Raw genomic sequence first — 10,350 nt, forward strand, 5'->3', positions numbered from 1 at the left:
GAATTATCAAAAATATCAACATAGTGGTTATCTCTAGTGGGGAGGGGAGTTATGATGAGAGTGGGGCAAAGGAGATCTCTGGAGTGCTGGTTTTGTTCTAGTCTTATTTTCAGTGATGATTATATGGGTATTTTTAAATAGTACGTTTGAACTATTTCTGAATTATATGATACTGTGCAATTTTTTTTTAATGTGGGGGGAAAAAGAATCTGTCTGAGAAAGGGTTGCTATTATGCTATACTCCCACCTCTTCCTTCCTCCCATACTTTAGTGTAGAATAACCCCACAGAGAGAGAGAGGCTACCCAAGTAAAAGTCCACTCTTCCCTACCTCCTGAAGAATCTGAAATTAAACAACTACAAAACATTATAGAGAAAGTTCCAAAAAAATACAAATTCACCTTAAAGTCACTTGGATTAAAACCATTTCCACAGTATAGAAACATAGCCTTTGCATTATTATTCATCTATTCAACAGATATCTTCTGCTTTTTAACACTAGCTTTAGTTTCTACAAAACTCTTCAATCCCCAGTCCCTATCCTTAAGTAATAATGACAATTATCACTTATTAAGCATCTACTGTCTGACCAGTATTATGTTATATCCATTATCTTTAGTTCTCATAGCATCCTTGAAAGCTAGGTAGTTTTAGCCACATTTTACAGATGAGAAAACTAAGGCTCAGAGAAGTTATGGAACTTGTCCAGGCCACACTGTTAATGGGCGGCAGGGAAAGATGTGAAGCTTTCTCTTGTCTCTCCTGACCAGGTCTCATTCTCTTCCCAGGTCTCTCTTTATACCAAACCCTTACCTCTGCCCATCTCACCATGCTGCTGCCACATATGAAAATGTTGCCAGTCCTACTCGCACAGAGAAATCTGATAACGTCTTTCTTTCTATTAAAGGAAGATCCAGAGAAGATAATCCAAGTAAACCCATATTCTAGCTTTAGAATTACCCACAGTTTGAAATAAAATAAGGTGTCTGAATACACAGCAACACTCACTGCAGGAAAAAGGAAAAGCCACACTTTTTTGTAGGCAAACCAGAGCTGACATATGTCCTGCACCCTACACCAGCACCACCACTATGTAGCTCCTGGTTGCCATTCCTCACTGCCCCACACCCTATACAGCAACTAGATGCAAGAGAGGGAGAAAGAAAAGGAAAACCCTGTCAGTAATCTACCATTCCTTCTCCCATCGGGAAACCCCTCAAGCGACTTTGAATCTGTAGAACAGGACAAAAACAGCGAGGAAGAATGTATGTGTTGAGTCCATGAATGCAGGTGTGTATGCAGTGAAAGGAAGAAGAGAAATGAGGCAGAGTGAAGAGTATTAAGTCATCCTGATTCTCACTATCCTCTCTAAATCCACCCCTTCTTGTCCACAACCTAGTTCCTTACCTCCCCTGAAGCTCTGATTCTACTGATCATGTGCCAGCGTCCAGAAGACCCCATCATGCAGGGGTCCCAGCTCCAAGCTGCAAAAACCATCAAAGATCTAGAGAAGGGGGAGTTCCCACTTCTGCTGTTTCACAGGTAGAAGGTGAGGACCAATCAGCATGTCTGCTACCAGTTCCAAATTGGAACTCTGCACGCATTTTCCCAAGGTCACTGTTATAAAGAGTAGTTGGGTACTAAGGTATTATTAATACTGCCTTTACAATATGATGGATAGAAGCTTTTGTGGGATTGATCTGAAATCCTACACAGCATCTATAACACGGTTTCTGTGTAGAAATGCTCCAAGCCCCAAACAATCGATTAACAAAAGGATTTTTAGAAATCAATTTGTTGTATGTTGGGCAAGAAGTTAAACTCACTAGCCCCAACCTCTAAGGTTGATATTTATTTCTTATCTTTTTTTAGAAAGGATAAAAAATCCTAAATGAACAGCACAGAGTCTGCTATATGATGGTACAAATGATCTTAATTTCTAAATGCACATTTCAAGAAATATTCAGTTTATTAATCTGTAGTAAGCTAGAAATGGGCTTTTCAGTTAACTTCCATAATAAGTGTGATGTTAAAGAGGTCACGTTCACCTTTCCTTCTGTGAAATCACATATCCATCTAGGACTCTGAGGTTTAAGCACCAGCTGACGATGTATGGCCGATAGTCGAACCCTGGAATGGAAGGTGTTGCCATCACACAAGGATTGTTCATGATCGACAACTGTTCCAATTCAGTTAAGGATGCCAGAAAAGAGATCTGGAACAAAGGACAGCTTTGTTGAATGAAATGGACTACTCAGTGTCAAGCGCAGGGCTTCCACTGATTACACATCTTTGGCAGTTTGAGAATGTAACAATTTCCCTCTTGTTTTGAAAAGTGACAAGTAACACTCTTATATTATCCACTGACTTCCAAAATTCCAACAATATGGCCATCTGTCCTTGCTGCACAAAGTCCCTTAGAAAGCACTGTTTCCTAGCAAAGAGAACCCTATTTTGAAAATATAACAGCAGCCAGAAAAAGGTGCAGAGTGTGCCTTATTAACCCTGTTAATGTACATGTCCCTCTACCAACAATTACTTCCCAATGGAGTGATAAGTACAGCACTGCAAATGAAATTAAGCCTTAATAACCCACTGACATTAAGTAAAAGTAGAAAGAAAAATAATGGTCTTCTAGAGCCAAGTGTTTCATCCTGATAGCAGTTTCTTCCAAGATGCTCACAGTCTAAAGTGAGCTCACAACCCTTTCCTGCATCTCTCCTGACCTTCCAGCTTCCCAGATCCCATAAGATACCCTCAAATTTTACCTCATTTAAGTCCCGGATTTCATTTTCTGCCAAAGAAAGTATAGCAAGACATCTGGGTAGATAAGCAGGTGCCATTCTAAGAGAGGTGATGATATTTCCATGTAAAAGTAGGGTCTTGAAAGTAAAAAGAAAATGCATTACAAATGAAAAGATTACAAATAAATTGGTCTATTTTGATAAAACCAAAATGGTGTGCACAAACATAAAGTGATCTGTTTTATTATACTTCTCATCACACACAAATCAAAGACTGCTAATGCTGGAAGGGTCCTACGTGGTCTTCTGGTCCAACTCTCCTTTTTCACATCCACATTCTAAGCTCAAGAAAGTTTAAAGACTTGTCCAAGAACATATGCTTAGTGTAGGCATGTTGTGAGATTTAAGTTATTAAAACTTGAGCAATTTCCAACATACCTGTTCATTTCCTTTTAAAACATCAAAACAGAGGGTGAGAAAAGTGAAAGAAAACATTCATTAAAACAATCAGGTATAAAGCAAATTTTCCAAGAGAGAGAGATAACCCACAAACCATAATTTGCAATTATATTCTCTTGGTAACTTAAAGCTTGAGGAAGGCTGAATGTGCTTAGAGATGGTGCTGACTCAAATTAAGTCAGCAACAATGAAGAATAAAGCGAATACTCCCAACACCCAGGATTTTTTTTTTTTTTTTTGGCTGCGTTGCGTCTTCATTGCTGCATGTGGGCTTTCTCTAGTTGCAGCGAGCGGGGGCTACTTTTCGTTGCGGTGCACAGGCTTCTCATGACGGTGGCTTCTCTTGTTGCAGAGCACGGGCTCCAGGCACGCGGGCTTCAGTAGTTGTGGCTCTCAGGCTCTAGAGCGCAGGCTCAGTAGTTGTGGCACAGGGTTTAGTTGCTCCGAGGCATGTGGGATCTTCCTGGACCAGGGATCAAACCCATGTCCCCTACACTGGCAGGTAGATTCTTAACCACTGCGCCACCAGGGAAGTCCCAACACCCAGGATTCTGATAAGGTAGTCATGCCTCCATTCCAGAAAAAAAAAAGTTCAATCATTTTTAGTTCATTTGAATTCTCTTAGTATCTGGCTACATCAAATTGCTTAGAATAATTGTTGCTAAAAATGATTTCTGCTAACAATATAGTGAAATTTGAGCTAATAATACTGTTTCTAAGGTTAATGAATTCATCTGATGCTAATAATATCCAATGGAGGAAAAATATGGAAAAAGCCTACACATGTTGAAGCTGTGGTGCCAACTGTTACTTATTTCAGCAGTCCCCAACCTTTTGGCACCAGGGACCGGTTTTGTGGAAGACAATTTTTCCACAGACCGGGGCGGGGGCGGGGTGGGGGTGTGGGGGGATGGTTTGGGGATGATTCAAGCGCATTACATTTATTACACACTTTATTTCTGTTATTATTATGTTGGATTATATAATGAAATAATTATACAACTCACCATAATGCAGAATCAGGAGCCCTGAGCTTGTTTTCACTTGCCATTCACTGATAGGGTTTTGATATGAGTCCACAAGCAATTGATTTATTATGGTCTCTGTGCAGTCAAACCTCTCTGCTAATGATAATCTGTATTTGCAGCTGCTCCCCAGTGCTAGCATCACTGCCTCAGCTCCACCTCAGATCATCAGGCATTAGATTCTCACAAGGAGCGTGCAACCTAGACCCCTCGCCTGAGCAGTTCACAGTAGGGTTCGCGCTCCTATGAGGATCTCATGCCACTGCTGATCTGTCAGGAGGCAGAGCTCAGGTGGTAATGCAAACGATGGGGAGCAGCTGTAAATACAGATGAAGCTTTGCTCACTCGCCTGCCGCTCACCTCCTGCTATGCAGCCCATTCCTAATGGCCCAGGGTTTGGGGACCCCTGACTTATTTGATTACATTCCCCTCTATAAAAAGTGCTACAGGCCACAGATTTTTTAAATTAAAGTGAAGTTAATTTTGATAATTTAGTAATATCTATTACTAAAAAAATAGCAATCTTGAGTGTCAAAAAACAAAGTAAAGTTCAGGAATGTTTACTCTCAAGCCCACCAACATGTTATGTACTATATAACTGAAGCTGCTAACGTTGGCTGATTGGGCATGAAGGGAATTTCATCATGTTTGTTGGATGGTAAATAAGAATTAACCTTAACTACAACAACCAGTTTTAGTTAAAGTAAATCAATTATAGAAATTAACAATAAAAAGTTCCATACTTAATTTCTGGTACTCTAATAGAATTTTTATCATAATGAACACTATCTGTTCTTCATAACAGCAGGCTGATTTTAGATCAATTAGGTTATTTTCTCTTGGTATTTTAGTATAAAATTTCAGAAATGACATAGAAAACACATTTACCTTCAGTGATGCCAATTTAGATAGATCACCTATCTGGGGTATGTTATTGTCTGATAAATCGAGGTGTTGAAGAGCTGTGCAGCTATTGATTTGTTCCATGGCCTATTACAAGAAAAGGATCACATTATTTCACGCACATGAAATCAAAAAATGAAATTCTTCCCTATTTCCTGTAGCTGAGCCTCTTGCCTCCTCTGCCCATTATCAGAAGCAGAGGAGCAGGGCTTAGCAAGAGAAAAAAGAGGCAGTGCCAACAGAATCTGGCATACTGCTATATGGCTAGTTTCTACCTTCATTATCTCTCTAAGAGTAGAGTCAGATATTTATAGCTTAAAGAAACTTTTAGTGATGACATGTGACAGTTGGTATAACATAGACTTTACAATTTAACAATGGAGCCAAACTGCCTGGATTCAAATCCTAGCTCTGCAACTTCCTGACTGTGTGACCTTGGGCAAGTTACTCACTTCTCTGTACTTCAGTTTCCTCATCTATATAATAAGCATAAAGACTGTACCTACCTTATTGGCTGTCATGAGATTGAATAAGTTAAAATTGTTAAGGTGGTTAGAGTAGTACTTAGCATACATTACATACTCAATAGAAGTCAGTTATCATCATTTAATCCAGTTCCCTTACCTAGCATATCAAAAGATAAGACACAGAAATATTTATTAACTTACCCCAAATTATAGAGCTACTAAGTGGTGGAAGCAGGACTAGAAGCCAGATCTCCTGACTTTTAAAACATTATATTCTCCACTGTACCATTAAACATGTACATAAAACTTAATTCAGCATGAATTTTCAAAATGAGATTTTTTTTTTCAGTTTATGTTAACTGAAATTATCTCTGGGGAATGGGAGTGGATACTTTCACTTTTTATTCTATTTTTTTCTATACTGCTTAAATTTCTTTTTCACAGCAAATACTTTTGTGAAGTAAAAAAAAAAACCTAATTACTTAAAAAAAAAAAAAAAGAAAGAAAGAAAGAAACAATTCACCTTGAGATTATTTCCTGCCAAATTCAGCCATTCCAAATGTACTAGTTCCTTTAGGCCTTCCACATAGCCAATGCTATTATGAGGCAAATTTAATACCCGGAGTTGGGTCAGTTTGGCCACACCCATCATCCGCACCAGCCGATTGTTAGCCACTGACAACTGTGGAAAGAAAACATACCATTATTCTTAGGAGTAAAATATAAATATTACTTTCACATTAGGGTGGTTAAAAAGATTTATTTATATGGCCCAACATTCCCAAATATACAAACCCAATTTGTACTTTTCACATATATTGTCTAAAAATTCTGCAGTGCAACTATTAGTTGTTGTTGTCATTCCTAAGCAGTGGAAAATACAGATAAAGCTGAGCAATCAGACCTCCTCCAACTACTAAAACATCTTTAACACAGCAACTACTTGAGAATGTAAACTCCACAATAACAGAGTCCTTTCACTATCTCCATCAAAATCTAGAACAGTACCAGACACATATGGGCCCAATAAACATTTGTTGAAGGAATGAACTAATCAACTCTTTACCCCCACCATGAAATAAAAGGTTATCTTAACAACACAATATTTTGCCAACATAAAATGTTTTCTTTTTTAACAAGTGCTCTTTTTTCTAGTCTACTCTAAAGGCAGCAAAAATGTGTTCATCTTCAGTAGAAATTTAAAAAGCATCACTTAATAATCATCATGTAAAAATTAATTTTTTAAATTTTTTCTTAAATTATTTTATTCATTTATTAAATAAATTTATTTGTTATTAAAAGTTTTAAAAATTTAAGGCAGAGTTACTTTTTGTTATCTTACTCTTTTATTTTGTATAATAATAAACTGGTCTTATATAACTATTTCCCCCACATAGCAATACCTACCTGTATTAAACGTTTGCATTTCTCAAGATTTTCCAATTTAATAATCTGATTTTTATCCAGAATCAAAGTATGAATATCAACTTCATAGGGTAAGTTTGGACTTAATTTCTGTAGCCCCTGTCCTGACCAATTGACCACTGATCCTTGAAAAGAGAAGGGAAACTGTTAGAAAACACAACTACAACAGCTGAGCATAGGGATAAAATTATACTCATAAAATCTTATACATTTAGAGTTAGAAAACACTAGAGCATAATAAACATCAAGCTTTAAAAACTAAAGCAATCAATTTCTAAGTGACTACTGATTGAAATTATTCATTTTCCTTTAGAAATATCAAATTATACCTAGATTTGTGATATTCTACTCAAGTTTCTTTTCTTTCTTTTTTTAAATTAATTAATTAATTAATTTATTTATTTTTGCTGTGTTGGTCTTCGTTGCTGCACGTGGGCTTTCTCTAGTTGCGGTGCGCAGGCTTCTCATTGCAGTGGCTTCTCTTGTTGCAGAGCACAGGCTCTAGGGCGCCCGGGCTTCAGTAGTTGTGATTCGCAGGCTCTGTAGTTGTAGCTTGCAGGCTCTAGAGTGCAGGCTCAGTAGTTGTGGCGCATAGGGCTTAGTTGCTCCATGGCATGTGGCATCTCCCTAGCCCAGGGCTCAAACCCAAGTCCCCTGCATTGGTAGGCAGGTTCTTAACCACTGTGCCACTACGGAAGTCCATCTACTCAAGTTTCTTTGATATAATACTTTGGAATTCTTCACATTTAAATATAAACTATTACTTCAATATTTTGTGCCTAAGTAATGACAGTATTTTTTAAATGTAACTAATCTTTTGATAGAGACCAATGTGCTTACAATATCAGTATATCATAAAGTGCCCAAACTATTTTGAAAATCAAAGTATAGTTAATTTATCTACAAAATGGAAATAATATACCTAATTCATTAAATTGATGTGGGGATGAAAAGAGAAACCATATGAACAGCACTTAGTCCCATTCCTGGCACACAGAATTCAATAAAGTAATTTGGTATGTTTAACAGACGTTCAAATCCTGGCTCCACTAAGCTAATCACTGTGGTATCTTGGGCAAGTTATTGATCTCTTTTGGGCTCACTTTTCTACTCTGTAAGATGGGAATGATAATAATACCTGCCTTATAATGTTGTTCTACAAAGAAAATGAGATAATTTAAAAAAAAAGGCACTCAGAACATAGTCTTGCTCATATAAAAAGTGCTTGTATAAATGTTAACTATTATTATCAGTACATTGCCATGGTGGGCTGGGGAGGTGGAGTTTAAGAGTTACAGATAGATTTGTGATATCTATCACAAATAGATAGATTGTGCAGGGGGTGGGCCAGAGAAACTGCCAATTTCATATTTCTACCCAGATTAAGATTACTGCGGGAAATAATTATGCGAAATTGCTCTCCTGAAGGGTTTCAACCAACGTTTTTCCATTGTCTAATGGCTTCTAGCATTTGGGGCGGGGAGAGGGGGTCATTCGATTCTGAGAATTTGGTGAAAGATATAAACCGTCCCAGGAAAATGCATAGCCTTTGCACACAATTCAAAGGGATCGAGAGACCTCTTAGACTCTCCCTTCTAGATAATGAGCCCCAGACCTAAGCGGTGGAGACGAGCATTCACCTTCAGCCCTGACCCTGACCCAGAGCCTCCGAACTGTAACCAAAACAAAGGAGCTCCGCTCACACGGCACCTACAAAAGCACCCACGCCGCGCGTTCCGCTGGGCAGAGACCAAGCTATACCTCAGGACCCGGTCTGCAGAAAAAGGCATGGAGAACTGTGGGCTCTGGATAACCCCCAGATTTTATCACGGCCACCGGACACTTCCAAGAAAGGGTCCAACGTCAATCTCTATCTATCTATATCTATATCTAGATTTTTTATTTTATTTTTTTTGCGGTCAGCGGGCCTCTCACTGTTGTGGCCTCTCCTGTTGCGGAGCACAGGCTCCAGACGCGCAGGCTCAGCGGCCATGGCTCACGGGCCTAACCGCTCCGCGGCATGTGGGATCTTCCCCGACCGGGGCACTAACCCGTGTCCCCTGCATCGGTAGGCGGACTCTCAACTACTGCGCCACCAGGGAAGCCCCCAACGTCAATCTAGAGAGCTGTGTTTGAGACAGGGTTTTCTTGAACTTTCTAGGAATCCACGGGAAAGGGGGAGATTCTGCAGTTTTCACTTGGGCACCCAGAACTCAAAGTAAACATCCAAGAAAGACTACCGCGGCGACCAGAAACCCACCGCCCAGGCATCCTCAGGAGCGCGGGGGCAGCGCGAAGGTCTCTTGGGGCTTGTAGTCCCCCGCTTGGCCCTCGCTGCGACGCCGGAGAGCCAGGCAGCGCCCAGGGGACTTCAACTCCCAGAGGGCAGCGCGCCTCCGCGATGCCCACAACCCCACATCAGAAGAACTGGTCCAGAACTGAACCCCTAAACCCAGTCTTCTTCTCTCCACCAGGTAACAATAATTCAGTTCTATGGAGTAAACATGGGGACCCAGGGGTGGGGATCGCCTTACCTTCTCCAACAGGCAGAGCCGCGTCGACGCGCGCCACCGCCATACTTCCCGCTTGCTAATAATACCAAGCAACCGTCCTCCGACTGCTAGGTGGAACTCGTAGTCGGGAGGAAGAAGCCAGAGACTACAGATCCCAGGATGCACGGCACCCAAACGGCCCAATTGGCTGCCTACAACTAACGATGCGAAACCCGGGTTAGAATCTGAGCCAAAGTGAGTTTGGAAACCGGGTCAACTCCCCTTGTTTGGCAGGGAAGCAGGCTATTGTTAAATGATCATTTCACTCTCTTTTCTAGGTGTTTTCGAAATTTGACACTTTTACCATCGGGGTGATTATAAAGTCACTACTCAATACAGACCGAATTTGAGGACTCATTGCTAGAGACTTCTAGCAATGGGGGCTGTCCCTTCTTTTGACAATTCTGAATAAGTGAGAGTGTTCAACTCATCTATAGGCGATTTTGTGAGTTAGTCAAAATAGATACATTTTATTTGAAAATTTAGCTTAAGCATGTTGAGATAGAAGCTTTTATACAGTATTTTTAAGTGGTTGTTCTTGAATAGTTAACAGAACTTTAGACCTGGGAGTATATTTAATAGGTATAAGCCCAGAATTTTTCCAGAGAGTATACAAAAGAAGTTTACAATACAGTGTCCAAACTCAAAAATTACACTGCCTTGCTGGAGAGGATATAGCTATATCAAAAAGCTTACACTTTTGACACAACTATTACATTCTAACTAGTGTGATTGTAGCAATGAACTCAATAAACTTTCAGGAAATGGAGAAAGAA

At 39.8% G+C, this 10,350-nt stretch overlaps 1 protein-coding gene across 3 annotated transcripts in view; it reads right to left on the bottom strand.

Moving 5' to 3' along the window:
- Nucleotides 1-9,663, bottom strand: part of CEP97 (centrosomal protein 97) — a 28,393-nt gene extending 18,730 nt beyond the window's left edge. For 2 of the 3 annotated variants that reach the window (XM_082655697.1, XM_082655696.1), the window contains exons 1-6: nt 9,557-9,663; nt 7,005-7,147; nt 6,121-6,279; nt 5,116-5,217; nt 2,768-2,881; nt 2,048-2,214 (exon numbers count right to left, since the gene is read on the bottom strand). In XM_082655697.1, the coding sequence (XP_082511823.1) occupies nt 2,048-2,214; nt 2,768-2,881; nt 5,116-5,217; nt 6,121-6,279; nt 7,005-7,147; nt 9,557-9,599 (728 nt within the window). In that variant the 5' untranslated portion in view covers nt 9,600-9,663. Of the gene's footprint in view, nt 1-2,047; nt 2,215-2,767; nt 2,882-2,952; nt 3,772-5,115; nt 5,218-6,120; nt 6,280-7,004; nt 7,148-9,556 lie in introns of those variants that run through there. The other variant, XM_082655698.1, reaches the window with a different exon arrangement.
- Nucleotides 9,664-10,350: the final 687 nt, after the last annotated feature.

This window comes from Grampus griseus (genome assembly GCF_964374135.1).
Source record: "Grampus griseus genome assembly, chromosome: 5".
Lineage (NCBI taxonomy): Eukaryota > Metazoa > Chordata > Mammalia > Artiodactyla > Delphinidae > Grampus > Grampus griseus.